We start from the raw sequence: 19114 nt of genomic DNA, 5'->3' as shown, positions 1-19114 counted from the left end.
GATTCTATTCGCAAAATATATAAAAAAGAATTAGACTGTTATAATTATACTGAATATGGCCAATGTTATCAACACACTCCGTAAAATACATAAGACTTCTACTAATAATAGATAGAGTTTAATAGATCATCTATCACAACAGCTACGTGCTATTCAGACGTCATATTTAGAAACATCACATTAAATGTAAGGAAGCATGAAATTGCTTTTTATGACTTTAGTAGCTCATTAGCGAACAATGCCGAATGTGGTAAACAACTCTCTATAAAGGAACTGCTATTTGATGCGACTGGGTTAGTTTACAAATGGATGCTATAAAGTTTTATTCTTCCAAAGGCGGTTTCAACAGAAAAGGTATTACTTTGATAATCCTACTCAATCCTTAAGATCCTGCTAACTCTTGCTGTCTATTTCGTAGGGCTTTATCTCTCCCACATATGGATTCTGTTAGTTCTGCTTCAATCATCAGCTAATGGGCTCGAATGCCAAAGAGAAGTAACCAGCTACTGTTTGATTACGCGACTGAACGCAACTGAAAATAGTTGGTCAACGGATATCGCGTCCGTTGTTAACAGAACTCGATTCACGGTCGCAATCGCCAACGTGAAACTTCCGGCGTCGCCGATGGCGATGGCTGCATTTGTTCAGACTATATCGACCCTAGCCGGGTGGCTCCAGTTCGATAGGTTTCACGACAGTGAGCTCCACGTGTCCGGAGCGACCACATCGGCAAGGCTGAGCATATTCAGCGCGCCACAGCTGAGGCAGGTGTTCGTGCAACCAAATGAGCATATCCGTGAGCTGTACATCTACAAAACGGCGATCGAATATTTGCCCCGTGGATTGCGCAACATGGCCAATCTAGAGATACTGCAGGTTTGCGCGGGAAAGCTCTCGCAGTTTAACCTCGGCTCACTATCGTCCTCGCAACGGTTCTCCCTCGTAGATTTGTCGAGCAATAGGGTTGCTTCCTTGGTCGGTATCGGGAATACTGTTAACATTGGAATGCTCGAACTGAGTGGCAACGAGCTGTCGGTCGTGGATATGGCATTTTTTCGGCAGATAGAAAATCTTACCTACCTCAACCTGGAGGCTAATCGTATCGCTCGAATCGAATGCTCACAGCCAGTCTCGTTTGCCTCTTTGGCACAGCTTTCGATGGCTGAAAACCAGTTGTCATCGTTCCAAACACCGGGCATGGAGTTTCCTGTCCTAGTGGATCTCCTTCTAGCTGGCAACAATTTAACAAGCATACCTAGAAATCTGGCCAAGTATCCTGCGCTGCAGCGGTTGGACCTGAATCGGAATAAAATTGTACTAGCAGATCTTGCCTCCATACGGTTAGCCCGGAACATGGACTCGCTTTGGCTGGGCGAGAACAGGATCACGTCCATCATATGCTCGAGCCCAGTTAGTCACGACAGGTTGAAGATCATCTTGCTTAACAAAAATCAGCTCGAGCGTCTTAACTTTTCCGGGTGCAATTTTCCCAACATGACCACGCTCGCTGTGCGATCCAACAAGTTTACAGTAGTTCCCTCGAACGTCTTCCAGCTGTTGCCAGGCGTACGTATAAATTTGGAGGGACATCAGTTCCCGTGTGCCGACCTTTTGAGCTACAGTAAAGAACTCAAAGATCGTAAAATAATCGTCAATTCAGTTTGGGGCAGTGCGCCCTGTCCGACGAAAGGGGGTTTCTTCATAGGCTCGCAGGAAAAGGCCTGTTGCGTGGAATAATCTACTGATAATAAGCAGCTAATAAAATCACTAGAAATGAAAGGGAAGTAAGAATACCGCCAATGTTCATTTGCGTTAATCTAATTCATTTTTAATGTAACCCAATATAACTGCGCAACGATAACTGCGCACTGTTGTCGGGGGCAGAAAATGTAATTTGCCTTAGTCCAGGCCTATAAAAGGAGTGAAAGATTTTTCAGGTATTAAAACAGTGAGAAGCATGGAACCAAAGCGTCTGCATGGTGTCAGAGGTAGGAATCGATTGTTCAATAATATGAACAAAAAAAGTAACATTATACCGTGTGTTTTTGGTTCTTGATAGTGTGGTGCATCTATCGCTGCTGGTTACTATCAGCTGTACTCTATCCGGCAGCTGTAGGCCTAGTGGAGGTCCCTGGAGCCCCGTCATATTTGTGGATTAAACGGCTCGACACGACTCAAAATGGTTGGGCAGGCAGTATTGTTACGGCGCTGGAACAAAAACGTTCAGTGATCACCATTCAAAACGTGACACTGCCCGTCTCTTCAGGTGCGATAGCATCGTTTGTCCAAGTTATCTCTAGGCTCACAGAGCAACTTGCATTCGCAAAGTATTATGAGCGTGTATTTTACATATCTCGAAACACTGTAGCAGAATCACTCTCGATTTATAAAGCTCACGAGTTGGAAGAATTCGAGATTCAGGTAAATGATCATATACAGGAGCTGATAATTTATGATACCAAGCTGAGTCGTTTGCCAAAAGGATTACGGAACCTGTCACAGCTGGCGTTGTTCGATTGTATGTTAAATCGGCTTACACAGTTGTCGCTTGGGGCCTTCTCTAGTACGCAGAAACTCGCTCGTGTGGATTTCAGTGAAAACAAAATCAGTCTCCTTCTGCGCTCAAATCACACCGTCAGCATCGCAAAACTGATGTTAAATGGAAACCTTCTAACCGTACTGAATATGGACTTTTTTGAGCAGATAAGTGATCTATCATATATTGCTCTTAACGGCAATCGCATCATACGAGTAGAGAGCACAAGCCCGGTAACTCTGGTCACTCTAGCGGAGTTAAACTTATCGAATAACGAATTGGTATCATTCCAGCCAGAAGGAATTGAATTTCCAGTGTTAAAAACACTAAAAATAGATAAAAACAATTTGACCACCCTTCCGAGAAATCTAATGAAGTGCCCTCTGCTCGAGTCGTTACAATTGGGACGCAATAAGTTAACGCGCCTTGATCTGTCATCCTTGAGGAATGCGAAAGGTCTGATTCATTTAGATGTGCGTGAAAATAAGATCACAAGTGTGGTGGCTAGCAGCCCGATCAAACTCGATGCTCTTCAAAGCATCCGTATTGACAACAATGACCTTGGGCAGGTTAATTTCACGGGATGCGATTTTCCGAACATCCAAGAGGTGTCACTAGCGGAAAACAGGCTGACAAGCGTACCTCCGAACCTGTTCAAACTGTTTCCTTCGGGAGTACTGAATTTGGCGAGAAACGCAATAGTCTGTGACAAACTGATGAAGTTCAAGAAACAGGTGACCGATGGAAAACTGCTACTGGCATATCCATGGACCTTCGAAGAGTGCCAAATAAATGGAACTAAAGTAGAACTCAACAACCAAACGGTCGTTTGCTGTAATATTTAAACCATTCTAACAAATCAATTGGTGTGAACCCAACAGTAATAGAACCTCTCTAGGGATGGCACTAGGTTTGTTGAATTGAAAGATGTAATGAAGTAAATTTAGCTGTACCAATTAGGAAGATTGACTTAACGTACCACAAATATAGTTTATACAATTTCACTGATTGTAGAAGAAAAATTGTTAACGTGAAAAAACGTGACGAGATAAAAGTGATTCAAGGCAGTTTACTTCGCTATTTCAATCAATAGCTTACAATTCGAATGTTTCGTTGCGATTGAACTTTATTCATTTACGTTTGGATCATGCACAGATAAGCAACAGTATTTCAGTTATACGTCAAATGTTTACTTACGGTTGAACAGTGATACAGAAGCAGTTGAACGATGCTTACCTGGGCTCGAAAATGGTGTATCTTTGCAGCATCGAGCTGACCATTCAAGCTGTGTTACGCGAAATACAACTTCTCAAAACAATATAACTTTTTTTCAACGAACAGATATCGGCTTCATTACACAGGAATTAACAGTTTGCCTGAGTTTTGGGAAAATATCCATAATTGAAGGGGTACTACTTTGAATATGTTTGAATTATACGAATATGAATTTCGTTTGAAAATATTGTGTTTGATTTAAAGTAAAAACGATTGTTAATTTTCAATTACTACACCTGGTTATCACTAACAAATCTCTCACATATTGATAAAAATAGTCAAACTGCAAAAATGGTTGTCTAATGAGCTGCTTGCTCCATTTATGAAATTGTTATATTAACATGTACGATTCGCATTAAACGCCAAAGAATTATTTCGTCAACTCTCAATGGAGGAAATTAAATAAGATAAAAATTAAGTTTTGTCAATTCTTGTAGGACAAATTTTATTATCACAAACAGTATTTTATTTATAGCAATGTTTAATATTGAATAAAAAATGCAACGCGCTCAAACATCGGTATGCTAGAATATTCTTGGTTTATATACAAATTTGCTCTGATGTCCCCACCCATTGCTTCTTTTATCTGGATAAGTGTGAATATATAATCTACTGCCAAACAAAAGCCTTTCATGCTCGTTATCTACGGAAGTCACATGATCAGATATTTCTTTTTAATGAGACTTTATTGAAACACATTTCAATCAAGTGAAATCATTTAAAGCACTACATTAAACATGCATTAAAACGTGGCATACTTAACTATAAAAGACAGAGCAAAGAATTCTTGTTTTTTTAACTTTCAAGGATGCAGTTACAAGGATCGACACGTGTCCTTGGTAGGACTTTAAACATTGCTCAATCAATTTACGTTTTGTAATTTAACAATAGTTTGTCGTTGTTTGTTTTCAATATTTTCAGTAGTGTGGCACGTGTATCTTTGGTGTTGTGTATCTATGGAACTCACTCCGCTAGCAGATGGTCAACTGTGTGGATGGGGGCGTTGCACGATTCCACGACTCAACACGACACAAAACGGATGAGCGCGCACTATTGTTTCGGCGATTGAACAAGCACAGTCAATGGTCATAATCGAAAATGTGACACTTCCGGATGCTCCAGGTGCGATGGCGTCGTTTGTTCAAATAATGTCTACTTTCACAAAGGACTTGGCATTCCAGACGTACTACGAGCGAGTATTCTACACACCTCGGGATACCGAGGTTGAAACTGTTGGTTTGGTCGATGCTCCTGTGCTGCAGGAGATCAAGATCCAGCCAAATAGTCACATACGTGATTTAAACATTTACAATACTGGCCTGAGTCAGTTTCCTCAAGGATTGAAACACCTTGCAAGACTTAATGGTCTGTATGCTTCGAAAAATCAGTTCACTCAATTCACACTAGCATCGTTCTCTAGTACACAGAGGTTGTTACGCATGGACTTAAGCGACAACAAAATCAATCTTCTAGTCGGCACAAACCATACTGTTAGCATTGAACACCTTAACATGGAACTTAATCGACTTACCACCGTGGATATGTCATTCTTTGGTCAAATAGCAAATCTTTCTGTTCTGTATCTAGATAACAATCAAATCATACGAGTTGATAGTAAGATCCCTGTAAAGTTTCGGGCACTGGAGCAGTTGATGTTAAGCAACAATCGACTGACATCGTTTCAACCCCAAGCGGTATCGTTTCCTGTGCTGAATACGCTTTCCTTACGAAGTAATAATTTAACCTCCATTCCGCGAAATCTCGTCAACTATCCTTCACTGGAGTCACTGGACCTAGGGGAAAATAAGATAACGCGCGTGGATCTGTCTTCCATACGGCAAGCGAAGAAGTTAGGCAATTTCAACATAGATCGTAATATGATCACATTGCTATCAGCCTCAAGTCCGTTCAAGCACGATGCTCTAACCGTACTGAATGTTAATAGAAATGAGCTTGTTCGGGTGAATTTCACTGGCTGTACCTTTCCGAGTTTACGTTACATCTCTATGAAAAATAACCGATTGACCAGCGTGCCTTCGAACGTGTTTCAGCTGTTTCCTACGCTACGGTTATTCATGGACGGGAATCCAACAAACTGTGACAGTGCGTTGAAGTTTAAGAAACAACTAGTTAATGGTACACTTTCGTTAAATACCGTTGGGAGAGGAGCATCCTGTCAAGAGCATGAAAGCCCAATAGAAATTAACAGCTGGTCGAATGTTTGCTGCGTCAAATAAACATAGACATCTGTATAGTTAGATGTGAGTAAACTCAATTTCAGCTCACAAAATTCGCTGAAAAACAGAAGACCAGAAGGCGTCGGAAGACCTTATAGCGTCAGAGGGCTTGAATAAGGCATCGTAAAACAAGCGGTCCATCGACGATTGGCGGACTAGCCCGAAGTGATCCTTATTTTGGCAAGAGTAACAAATTCATTTATGATAAAGGTGACAGGGTTTACATTTACAAGGTTACTACTTAACGTGTAAAAGATATCACAGGAGTTTACACATCCAATTTAAGTGAGTTCAAAATCCCAAGAATAAAACTGATGGAAACAAGACGATGGATGGAATGTCAGATTTACATTTCATTTTTATACCACTCGAACACAAAAGGTCCAAGAGGTGTCACTAGCGGAAAACAGGCTGACAAGCGTACCTCCGAACCTGTTCAAACTGTTCAACACTCCTTCGGGAGTACTGAATTTGGCGAGTAACGCAATAGTCTGTGACAAATTGATGAAGTTCAAGAAACAGGTGACCGATGGAAAACTGCTACTGGCATATCCATGGACCTTCGAAGAGTGCCAAATAAATGGTACTAAAGTAGAACTCAACAACCAAACGGTCGTTTGCTGTAATATTTAAATCATTCTAACAAATCAATTGGTGTGAACCCAATAGTAATGGAACCTCTCTGGGATGACGCTAGGTTTGTTGAATTGAAGGATGTGACTTAAAGATTGACTTAACGTACCACAAATAAAGTTCATACAATCAGTGTAGCAGAAAAATTGTTAACATGAAAAGACGTGACGAGATAAACGTGATTAACGGCAGCTTACATCGCTAATTCAATCAATAGCTTATCGTTGGCGCATCGAGCTGACCATTCAAGCTGTGTTACACGAAATACAACTTCAGAAAACAAGACAAATTTATTTTTCACACAACAGATATCAGCTTCATTGGACAGGAATTAACAGTTTGCCTGAGTTTTAGGCAAATGTCCATAATTGAAGGGGTACTACTTTGAATATGTTTTGAATTTCGTTTGAAAATATTGTGTTTGATTTAAAGTAAAAACAATTGTAAAGTTTCAATAGGTCCGCGACAGCCGAGCGGTAGCGCCGGTTAGAAAATCGGCCCACGCCGGGGCTCACCACCTCGACGGGCGTGGGTTCGAATCCCAACCGAGACCGGACCCTCCCCTGTACGAGAGGACTGACTATCCACGTACAACAGGGAAACAAGTCTCGTAAGCCCTTAACGGGGGCAGGCATGACCAAGAGGTCGTTACGCCAAGAAGAAGAAAGTTTCAATTACTACACCAGGTGATCACCAACAAATCTCTCTCATATTGATAAAAATAGTCAAACTGTAAAAAAAGTTGTCTAATGAGCTGCTTGCTCCATTTATGAAATTGTTATGTTAATATGTTCGATTCGCAATATACGCCAAAGAATTATTTTTCCGACTCTAATTGGAAGAAATTAAATTTATTGGCATAAATAGTATTTTATTTAAAGCAAGTTTCAATATTGAATAAAAAATGCAACGCGCCCAAACATCGGTATGCTAGAATATTCTTGAATCCGTATACAAATATGCTCTGAGAGAAATGCCCCTACCTGCCTCTTTTATCTGGATAAGTGTGAATATATAATCTACTGTCAAACAAGAGTCTTTCATGCTCGTTATCAATCGACGTCACATGATCAGATATTTCTTTTTAATGAGGCTTTATTGAATCGCATCATTTAAATCACTACATTAAACATGTATAACAACGTGGCATACTTGACTATAAAAGACAGAGCAAAGAATTCTTGTTTTTTAACTTTCAAGGATGCAGTTACAAGGATCGAAACGTGTCCCTGGTAGGACTTTAAACATTAGTCAATCAATTTACGTTTTGTAATTTAACAATAGTTTGTCGTTTGTTTGTTTTCAATACTTCCAATAGTTTGTGGCACGTGTATCTCTGGTGTTGTGTATACACATCTCGAGATACCGAGGTAGAAACAGTTGTTTTGGTCGATGCCCCTGTGCTGCAGGAGATCAAGATCCAGCCAAATAGTCACATACGTCATTTGAACATTTACAATACTGGCCTGAGCCAGTTTTATCTTTCCGAGTTTAAGTACCATCTCTCTGGGATATAACCGACTGACCAGCGTGCCGTCGAACGTGTTTTTACGTGAGAAATTAACAGCTGGTCGAAAGTTTGCTGCGTTAAATAAACTTAAATTATGTAAATTTGGATTGCACAAACTCAATTTAAGCTCACAAAAATTGCTGAAAATCAGAAAATCAGGAGAAGTTGAAGCATCAGTGAGCTAGAATAGCGTAAGGTATCCTAAAACTAAAGGTCCGTCACTGTGTGCGGACCATCATAAAGAGATCCTTAGTTTTGCTAGTTTTTATGAAAATCCAAAACCATAAAACTGATGGAAACAATATGTCGAATTGAATGTTCGATGTTTTTTGGAGGTGCCCATGGCGCAGCGGTAGCGCGAGGAAACACCACACCACAGGTGTGGGATCGAATGTCGAGTCTGGCACCCTCCGGTATTACGAACGGCTGACCACCGATCTATAATATACCGTCTTTCGGTCACACAAACTCTCTTCGGAGAGAGGCCTTGTCCCACTAGGGGATGTCGTGCCACATAAAAAAAAAGAATGTTCGATTTAAAAAAAAATACCGCTCGAAAAAAAGGAAGCAAACAGATAAATGAAAATGCCTTAAATTATGTTGCTTCTTCTTCTTCTTCTTCTTCTTAGCGTAACGACCTTTTGGTCATGCCTGCCCGTTAGGGGCTTACGAGACTTGTTTCCCTGTTGTACGTGGAAAGTCAGTCCTCTCGTGCAGGGGAGGGTCTCGTTTGGGTTTCGAACCCACGCCATCGAGGTGGTGAGCCCCGGCGCTCATGGGCCGATTTATGCTGCTTCTATGCGTTTTATTATTGATTTCTTTTGATTTGGATTAAACCCACGAAAAATTTTCTTTCGTACGCAATGTTCCGCAATGGAGAAGTTTGCTTGTAAGAAAGGAATAGTTACTCGCTTGGTAACCTTCATCCAGTACCCACGTGTGGCTATGTAATATTTTCGAAATGTCAAACATCATTTTCTACTCGCACTTCGGGAGCAGTTATGCTTATGGCACTCAAGAGTTAACTGTTGTAGCGATTCACGTTTGTAGATGTAACAAAGCTGTCTATCGGAGCTACAGATCGTTGGCGGGCTTAGTAACTGACCATCCTCTACGCCGTGGGCGGCGCGGTTAATCGTTTTCGCCATTGAGCTCTGTCGCTCGATCGTCAAGTCCAGAGTAGAGCCCCTGCCAAAGTAGCCACCATGATTTAGCAACCACAAGAACGAGTTTGGGTTTCCAGAGCAGCAGGCCGAGCAAGAACTGAATAAGAAACACGCTTTCTTTGTCCCTGCGCTGGGTCAACAATTATTGTGTTGCCAGGAGGACTTTGGCTCGCCCACTGAAGATAAATGATGATTGAAGTGATTGAGAAGTGGGAGAAGTTTTCAGGCAGAATGACATATGATCTCGTTCTAATATCATTTGAGTATGAAGCCGTTTTAGATTAGCTTCTCTTCGTTATGGTGAAACGACTGTCTTCAAGGGCAAATGCGTGATTCGTGAAGGACAAACAATTGATCTTATACTCATACTAGCTGATTAACCCGATTTCATTCGGGTAGAAATAAATTCCAAATTGAAGGGTGTTGGCATTCAGAATCAGTTTTCAGTTTTACAATCTTAAATTTTGCTATGTGGTGAAAATTTGTGTATTACCTTTAGTCGACGAAACCATGTAAATATACATTTTGCATTCATTGCATTTTGCATTCATTGTGCTTCCAGCTTAGTGCAGCATTTAAAATTAATCCATTAAAGCAAGTATGAGACAAACTGTGCCTAAGCCACAGATGGACCAGGTCAACAGATAATCGACGATTATTTTAGAGCACTTCTACCATCACCTCGCAATAATTACGGTGTTAAATATTGTCTTTTTTAAATCCGTCGCATCTGTCGTAAGGTGGCATCATCTTTTTTTTAGATACTTTCTATCGTTCAGGTGATCGAAAATTATAAGCAGCAAGGAGGCATAAGAATGTTGGACATTTCACACTTGAAAAATTGGCTTTCTTATAATTATGTTTGGTTGAATTGATTAGACTGATTTTGTATGATTGAGAATATTTATTACGTAGGAGACATGAGATTGAGCACTCAATCTGTGACCATTCGATTTAGTGACCCTAAATTGTACCAAAATTATACTGATATTGCATTGTAACCATTATTGAGCTAGAAGGTAGAATGGTAGCCCCCCTCTCTCCTTCCGCCAAATGAATGAAATATTATCAAATGATGGCTACATTTTAAAATAGTATGTGGTCCAATTGTTGTAAGAACCCATTCCAAAATTGACGAATTATTATTATTTTTCATCATTTCAAGCGATAGTTGTTCAAAAGGGGGGCAGGGAAGGAGAGCATTCCAAACAATAAAAAATTAGCTACATTCCAGCCAAGTACAGATGGACTTGGTAGATTTTGCGTAATGCTGTTGCATACATGTGATAAGAATATTCACTTTTTTGTGAGCATGGCTATGGTTTAGCTGAAAAAGAGGAGGGCAGAATTGAACATTAAGAGTGAAGCCATTCGATTTAGAGACCATAAATAACTCGAAATTGATACCCATTTTGCATTTTTATTATTTTTGGGGTAGGTGGTAATATGAGAGCCCCCTTGAATATCCTTTTGCTACTGAAATCCACGGATAAAAAATCATTTAGGTGCCCAGCCCGTTACATTTATCTGCGTCGTTACAGGGTGTATACAAGCCGTTCGTAACAATGCATGTTTGCAGTTCTGCTATATAGTTTCTATGTTTATCAACAGAAAAATTCTAAAAAAGTATTCTGCTATTTTTGCCAATTCGGATATAAATCTTACCACGAATATCAATTGAACTACATGGGAGATATAGGAGGAAAATTTAATTGCTAACGTTTGAAGCCTATTTGTTTTGTTCATAGTTTGTAACGTTTGATTTGTTTTATAATTTATAACGCTTGGATTTCGATTTAGATTTAATTTCCAATTATTTTTATAAATTTGCAAACAATATGTTGTGATAGGTAATTCTCATCTGCTTTTCCACTATTTACATGTTTTTGTATAAGTAAATCTACAACCTATTGTAGCATACGCTATGCACAATTTTAACCAGACACACTTTTATTGCTCGATGTCAATGTATTCATACTTTGATAAAAGTACCAAAATTGCAAAAATGGTTGTCTTATGAGCTTCCATTTATTGAATTTTTATATTAATAATTTCGATTCGTATTGAAAGCCAAAATTACTAATAATTTGACTTAAAGGAACTCATTTGCGGAAATTCAATAAGATGAAGCTTTCATCTTTCCGATGATGTATCTATTTTTCAACTCAAATGCTGGACTGTGGGGTTTTACGTTAAATAAAATGCACATGAAACACCAATTGGGCAACATTTATTTCCACAGATAAAATTTCCACCGTGTTGGTTATGCCTACCCGTTAAGGGCTTACGAGACTTTTCCCATATGTGTACGTGGATAGTCAGTTCTCTCGTACACGGGTGGGTCCAGTCTCGGTTGGGATACGAACCCATGCCGTTGACCCACCCATAGGCGCTCGGCTGTCGCGGAGAATTTTATTTATAGCATCGTTTAATTTTGAACAAAAAATGCATCTTCCGCAAACATTGGTATTCTAGAATGTTATTCAATTGTGCACAAATTGGATCTGAGAGAAATGTCCAAACCCCTTGCTTTGACATAGATTTATCTGGATAAGTCTAAACACGCAACTTAAAGCCAAACAACAGCCTTTCATGCTCGTTATCAATGAATGTCACATGATCGAGTATTACTATATAATGACGGTTTAATACATCAGATCATTTTCATCACCATATTAAAATAGCATTAGAGCGTGGCATGGTTGGCTATAAAAGACAGGACTGTGAACTCTTGTTTTTTTAATTTTACTTACAAGGATGCAGCTACAAGGTTCGAAACGTGTCAGTGGTAAGATTTTATATATTTATCAATCAATTTGGATTTTTGTCATTTAACAAGAGTTTATCGTAAGCTTGTTTTCAATATTTCCAATAGTGTGGCTTGTGTATCTCTGGTGTTGTGTATCTATGGAACTCTCTTCGCTAGCTGATGGTCAAGTTTGTGAAGAAGGGCTTTGCACGATTCCACGGCTCAACACAACGCAAAACGGATGGGCGCGCAAAATTGTTTCGGCTATTGAACAGGCACAGTCGACGGTCATCATCCAAAATGTGACACTTCCGGATGCTCCAGGTGCGGTGGCGTCATTTGTGCAAATAATGTCTGCTTTCACAGCCGAATTGACATTCCGCAAGTACTACGAGCGAGTATTCTACACACCCCGAGATACCGAGATACAAACTATTGTTTTGGTCGATGCCCCTGTGCTGCAGGAGATCCAGATCCAGCCAAATAGTCACATACGTGATTTAAACATTTACAACACTGGGCTGAGCCAGATTCCTCAAGGATTGAAATACCTTACAAGACTTAATGGTCTGTATGCTTCGAAAAATCAGTTCACTCAATTCACACTCGCATCGTTCTCCAGTACTCAGAGGCTCTCACGCATGGACTTAAGCGACAACAAAATCAATCTTCTAGTCGGCACAAACCATACTGTTAGCATTGAAACTCTCAATATGGCAGTTAATCGACTTACCACCGTGGATATGTCATTCTTTGGTCAAATAGCAAATCTTTCCGTTCTGAATCTGATGTATAATCAAATCATACGTGTTGAAAGTACAATCCCGGTAAAGTTACAGGCACTGGAGCAGTTGATGTTAAGCAATAATCGACTGACATCATTTCAACCACAACCGGTGTCGTTTCCTGTGCTGAATACGCTTTCCTTGGGAAGTAATAATTTATCCTCCATTCCGCGAAATCTCGTCAACTATCCTTCACTGAAGTCACTGGACCTAGGCAAGAATAAATTAACGTGCGTGGACCTGTCTTCCATACGGCAAGCGAAGAAGTTAGACAATTTGAATTTGGATCGCAATGTGATCACATCCCTATCGTCCTCAAGTCCGCTCAAGCACGATGCGCTAAGGGTACTGAGTGCTAACGATAATGAGCTTGTTCAGGTGAATTTCACGGGATGTACCTTTTCGAGTTTACGTTACATCTCTCTAGGATATAACCGATTGACCAGCGTGCCGTCGAACGTGTTTCAGCTCTTTCCTACGTTACGGTTATTCATGGCCGGCAACCCAACAAGCTGCGATAATGCGGTGAAATTTAACAAACAACTAATCGATGGTACACTGACGCTAAATATAGTTGAGAGAGGCGCATCCTGTCGGGAACATGAAAGACTAATAGAAGTTAACAGCTCGTCGAATGTTTGTTGTGTCAAATAGACGTAAACATCTGTGAAACTTTATGGGGGTAAACTCACTTTCTGCTCACAAAAATCACTGATGATCAGAAAATCAGAAGGCGTTGTAATATGAATTTAATAAGAGCAATAGGACTGAGCCATTAATGAGTTGATAGAATTGAGTTATAGCGTGCAGAGGAAAGTTTTTCTTTTTTCTTTCTTTTTTTTACCATTGGTGTAACGTAGAATAAAAACCGCGTTTTTTAAAACGTGACTTGGAAATGATACCAAATCAAAGATCACGTTTTTAATGTTCAATCCGTGTTGGATACGATAAATATGATCGTTAGTTATCCGTGAACTTTGTTTTGATTCATTTGTTGAAAAAAAAAACTCAAGATAAAATGTTGTTTTTTAAACATCAATAAAATGTTTGCGATGAATTTAATTAAATTCACCTGGATGAAAAAATTCCACCTGGAAAAAAAAATTAGCTCTTTTTCTAGTACCAAAAATTATCAGCAGTAGATGTCAGTGGGAACAGAATCAGTCTCCTAGTTGCATCAAATCATACTGTTAGTATCAACATGTTAAATATTGGTCAAAATCATCTCAAAGTAGTGAATAGGGCAGTTAGCAGAGTTATCTATCCTCTTTATTGACGACAACCGCATCATACGAGTAGAGAGCGCATCGTCGATCAAGCTGCCTGCTCTTCAAAAGTTGTACTTGTTAAGTAATCAATTGAAAATTCAATTTCAAACAAATTTGGATAATTTTCCAGCGTTAACCATACTCAACATAGGTAGAAACAGCTTGACCACCCTTCCGAGAGGTTTTATGAAATGCCGTCCGATCAAGTCTCTTGCGCTACGATTTAATAAATTAACGAACGTTGATCTCTCATTTCTGCGAAACATGAAAAATCTTGAAACGTTGATAAGATCACCTCTGTGTTCGCAAGCAGTCCGATTACACTTGATGCACTCAATGCCATTTGGCTTAGCAGCAACAGCGTGAGGAATGTTAATTTTACGGGATGTTGTTTTCCGAATGTTCATACCACCTTATTAGACTACAACATGTTGACAAACGAACCGACAAATGTTTTCAAACCGTTTCCTAAAGTTTCACTGAGTCTAGTAGGACAATGTGCAAAGATTTGGGACGTTCCAGGCAACAAGTGGTTAGAGGTAGACTGCTTTTGTCGATCGAATGGAGTTTTCGAGAGTGTCTGATAAACGAAGCAAAAGTAGAAGTCAAAAACCAGATGAAAGTGTGCTGTACTAAATAAAACGCATGACCCAAGACAGTAGCGTGTCGATAAACAACATGGAGCCGGGTTGCCATCATGTCGTAGCATATCAAGTTAAGTGAGTTTTGCATCACATAACATAATCCGGATAAAATATCAGTTAGAAACTTCGATAACATTGATTTTTTTAACCAATATAGTATTTGTGATTTGTGTCTAATGCATTTGCTCCAAGGTTCCTGCAAGGTCCTGTTGAGCATATTATTTGCATTTTGTAATTTCGTGAAAAAAACGGTTCTCGATTGAAGATTAAATTCATTATCAAATGAATAAATAACCAACAGACAAAGCAAAAGAATTGGTAGGATTTGTTTTATTTATTCAAAAGAGTGTGATTGATGTCATTCCACCACTTACCACCTTGGATATGACATTCTTTGAACAAATAGCTAATCTGTTCTTTCTGAATCTGGTTAATAATCAAAACATACGAGTTGTTAGTACACCACTGCCATCGATACGACATGTAAAGATGATAAACAATTTGAATTTGGATCAAAATACGATCGCATCCGTGTTGGCTTCGAGTAGAGTTCGGCAGGATGTACCTTTCCGAACATACGCGCCATCTCTCTGGCTCATAACCGCCTGACGAGCGTGCCTTCGAATGTGTTTCAGCTGTTTCCTACGGTGAAATCATACTAATCGGATAACTCAACTAACTGTGATAGTTTTATGAAATTTAAGACACAACTAGTCAATCGAACACTGATGATGACTATCGTCGGAAGAAGTGCTTTCTGCCTGGAAAATGAAAGCTTAATAAATGAAGAATGAAAACTTAAGAAAAGGTTATAGTACGCTGAATATTTGCAGCGCCGAATAGAAGCAAACCCGATTGATGATTGTTCAAATTTCTCTGATATCATACTTTAAGAATCAAGATCTTGTATTTAATCGAAAGAGAAAATTATTATGGTGGTAAGAGAAAATTATAAATGAGGGGATATCAAACTGAGTCACTTCACCATCTTTCCATGTAGTCGGTTTACGTTGGTCAGTTCTTTTGCTGAAACTATTTTCATACAAGCGAATATAGAAAAAGAGATTGATCGTGTGAAACACATGGAGGCAAAGATCGAGATGAATCTAATCAAACTTGTTTGCCCTTTAACGCCTTCTTTTTTAACAAGAAGACGCTATTTCATCAGCAATTTTACCTGGATATTACCAATTATATTACCTTTTTCAAGTGATACGTCCCAATTTATAAAACATCAGGTCATTCTTCATTCATGACGACTCCAGAAGCTGCTTGTAACAGTAAATGCTGAATGGATTGAAAACCAATTATACATTTTTGTTGCACAGACAATTTTTCAACACTACTATTTTTAGTTGATCATATTCAGTGGACATTGTGCACTGACCTGGGGATCAATAAAATCAGCTACTGCACCATCAATACAAAAACTATACATATTTATAAAAATATTATATTAATAAAAATGGTTTTATAATGGGCTGCTTGTTCCATTTATTAAATTGTTATGTCAATCTCTCGATTCAAATAAATACGCCAATATAATTATATTATTACCAGACAGGAATCCATTGAAGGAACATTTGTACGAGTTGGACAACATGTATTAAACACAACCAGTATTTTATTTTAAAAAATGTTTAATATTGAATAGAAAATGTAACACGCCCAACCATCTTGTTATTCAAATGTTACAAATTTGATCCGAATGAAAGCAATGTGGATGGACATTGCTTTCTCCAAAAATTTATCTGGATAAGTGTGAATTTGTAAATAAAGCCAAAAAACTGTCATGCTCGTTAACAACGAAAGTCATATGTTCAGGTATAGGTATATAATGAGACTTTATTATATCAGATTTTTTTAATCACCACATTAAACTAGCATTAGAACTTGGCATGGCTAACTATAAAAGACAGGGCAGAGAATTCATGTTTTTTAAACTTTCAAGTATGCAGTTACAAGGTTCGAAACATGTCCCTGGTAAGACTTTAATTATTTCTTAATCAATTTACATTTTGCTATTTAACAATAGTATGTTTGTTTTCAATCTTTCCAATAGTGTGGCACGTGTATCTCTGGTGTTGTGTATCAATAGAACTCTCTCAGCTAGCCGATGGTCAAGTGTGTGAAGGGGGGCTTTGCACGATTCCACGACTCAACACGACACAAAACGGATGGGCGCGCAATATTGTTTCGGCGATTGTAGAGACTAAGTCATCCACATATTGTCAGATCATCATCCAAAATGTGACACTTCCGGATACTCCAGGTGCGGTGGCGTCGTTTGTGCAAATAATGTCTGCTTTCACAGCCGAATTGACATTCCGCAAGTACTACGAGCGAGTATTCCACGCACCTCGAGATACTGAGGTACAAACTATTGTTTTAGCCGGTGCCCCTGTGCTGCAGGAGATCCAGATCCAGAAAAATAGTCACATACTTTATTTAAATATTTACGAAACTGCCTTGAGCCAGTTTTCTCAAGGATTGAAATACCTCGCAAGCCTTATAGTTTTGTATGCTCCGAGAAATCAGTTCACTCATTTTACACTCGCATCGTTCTCCAGCACTCAGAGGCTCTCAAGCATGGACTTAAGCGACAACAAAATCAATCTTTTAGTCGGCACAAACCATACTGTTAGCATTGAAGCAATCAATATGGCATATAATCGACTCACATCATTGGATATGTCATTCTTTGGACAAATAGCAAATCTTACCATTCTTGATCTGTATAACAATCAAATCATACGAGTTGACAGTACATTCCCGGTAAAGTTTCTGACACTGAAAAAATTGTACTTAACCAACAATCGACTGACATCGTTTCAACCACAAGCGGTCTCATTTCCTGAGTTGCGGATGCTTTCTTTGGGAAGTAATAATTTAACTTCCATTCCACGAAATCTCGTCAACTATGCTACGCTGGAGTTTCTGGACTTAGGGAAGAATAAATTAACGGACGTGGATCTGTCTTCCATACGACAAGCGAAGAAGCTCATCGTGTTGGATCTCAACGAAAATAAGATCACATCCCTATCGGCTTCGAGTCCGCTCAAGCACGATGCGCTGGAAATACTCACCGTCAACAGCAACGAGCTTGTTCAGGTCAATTTCACAGGATGTACCTTTTCGAGTTTAGATACCATCTCTCTGGAATATAACCGATTAACCAGCGTGCCGTCAAACGTGTTTCAACTTTTTCCTGTGGTAAAGTTGATGATGACCGGCAACCCAACAAGCTGTGAAAGTGCGGTGAAATTTAAGAAACAACTAGTTAACGGTACACTGAGGCTAAATACCGTTCTGAGAGATACATCCTGTCGGGAACATGAAAGCGAAATAGAAATCAACAGCTGGTCGAAAATTTGCTGCGTCAAATAGACATAAACATCGCTGTAAGCTCAATTTTAGATCACATAAATTGTTGAAAAACCAAAAAATCACAAGGCGTCAGAATATCTTGAAGCGTTAGAGGGCTTGAATAAGAGAAAGAAACCTAAAACGAAAGGAGCCCGTCACGGTTGGCGGACCAACCCGAAGTGATCCTTATTTAACGTATCAGAGCTGTTACATGAGTTTAAACACCTTAGTTTGTTGGAATCTCCACCCATAAAACTTATTGAAAGAAGATGTTGAATTAAATGTTTGATTTTTAATTCTTTATTCCACTCGACCACAAATGAAGTAAAAAGGTAAATTTAGCAGTGTTGTTGTATCGATGTTGTATCAAGTATGTGGCATAAGTATTCAAGTGTCAGTGGTAAGACTTTTCATATATCTACTCGATCTCGATGTTGATTTACGTTGTTTTTAAACAAGAATCTTTCATTTATTCTATTTTCAATTTTTAGAAACTTTTGTATTTTGGGAATAAAAAAATACTTTATTATCCTAGCCCGTTAAAATACATAATTAACAAATAACAGATTAAAACTGGCGGACCGTCACGACGACGCGTGCTGAAACAAGGTGCGATGGTGAGTCATCGTTCGTCCAAGTTATCTCTAGCCTCACAGAGCAACTTAAAATTCCAGAAGTATCTTCTTCTTGGCGTCATGCCTGCCCGTTAAGGGCTTACAAGACTTTTTTCCTTTCTGTACGTGGATAGTCAGTCCTTTCGTACAGGGAAGTGTTCGGTCTCGGTTGGGATTCGAACTCACGCCGCCGAGGCTCATGGGCCGCTCATGAGCAGAGTTATCTATCCTCTTTCTTGACGACAACCGCATCATACGAGTTGAGAGCGCAACGTCGATCAAGCTGCCTTAGTTTGACCACACTTCCGAGAGGTTTTACAAATGCCGTTCG

The 19114-nt window shown here is 39.3% G+C and overlaps 3 protein-coding genes across 3 annotated transcripts in view; all 3 read left to right on the top strand.

Annotated features, from left to right (window-relative positions):
• Positions 1–630: 630 nt before the first annotated feature.
• Positions 631–1737, top strand: LOC131294085 (leucine-rich repeat and death domain-containing protein 1-like). The gene has a single exon (XM_058322132.1). The coding sequence runs from the start codon at positions 631–633 to the stop codon at positions 1735–1737; it is 1107 nt and encodes a 368-aa protein (XP_058178115.1).
• A 948-nt stretch (positions 1738–2685) lies between these two features.
• On the top strand, positions 2686–3381 carry LOC131294084 (vasorin-like). The gene has a single exon (XM_058322131.1). The coding sequence runs from the start codon at positions 2686–2688 to the stop codon at positions 3379–3381; it is 696 nt and encodes a 231-aa protein (XP_058178114.1).
• A 9075-nt stretch (positions 3382–12456) lies between these two features.
• Positions 12457–19114, top strand: part of LOC131294083 (leucine-rich repeat-containing protein let-4-like) — a 45996-nt gene continuing 39338 nt past the window's right edge. Inside the window, exons 1-2 of the mRNA XM_058322130.1 lie at positions 12457–13269; positions 17342–17930. Coding sequence (XP_058178113.1) covers positions 12457–13269; positions 17342–17930 — 1402 coding nt within the window. The remainder of the gene's footprint in view (positions 13270–17341; positions 17931–19114) is intronic.

Source organism: Anopheles ziemanni, chromosome 2, assembly GCF_943734765.1.
Source record: "Anopheles ziemanni chromosome 2, idAnoZiCoDA_A2_x.2, whole genome shotgun sequence".
NCBI lineage: Eukaryota > Metazoa > Arthropoda > Insecta > Diptera > Culicidae > Anopheles > Anopheles ziemanni.
The sequence above is the reverse complement of the archived record's forward strand: the minus strand, read 5'-3'. Positions and strand labels throughout refer to the sequence as shown.

Bases quoted from the DNA above. Each gene is read 5' to 3' on its own strand.
- LOC131294084 (XM_058322131.1), top strand. From the start codon at position 2,686: ATGGACTTTTTTGAGCAGATAAGTGATCTATCATATATTGCTCTTAAC.
- LOC131294085 (XM_058322132.1), top strand. From the start codon at position 631: ATGGCTGCATTTGTTCAGACTATATCGACCCTAGCCGGGTGGCTCCAG.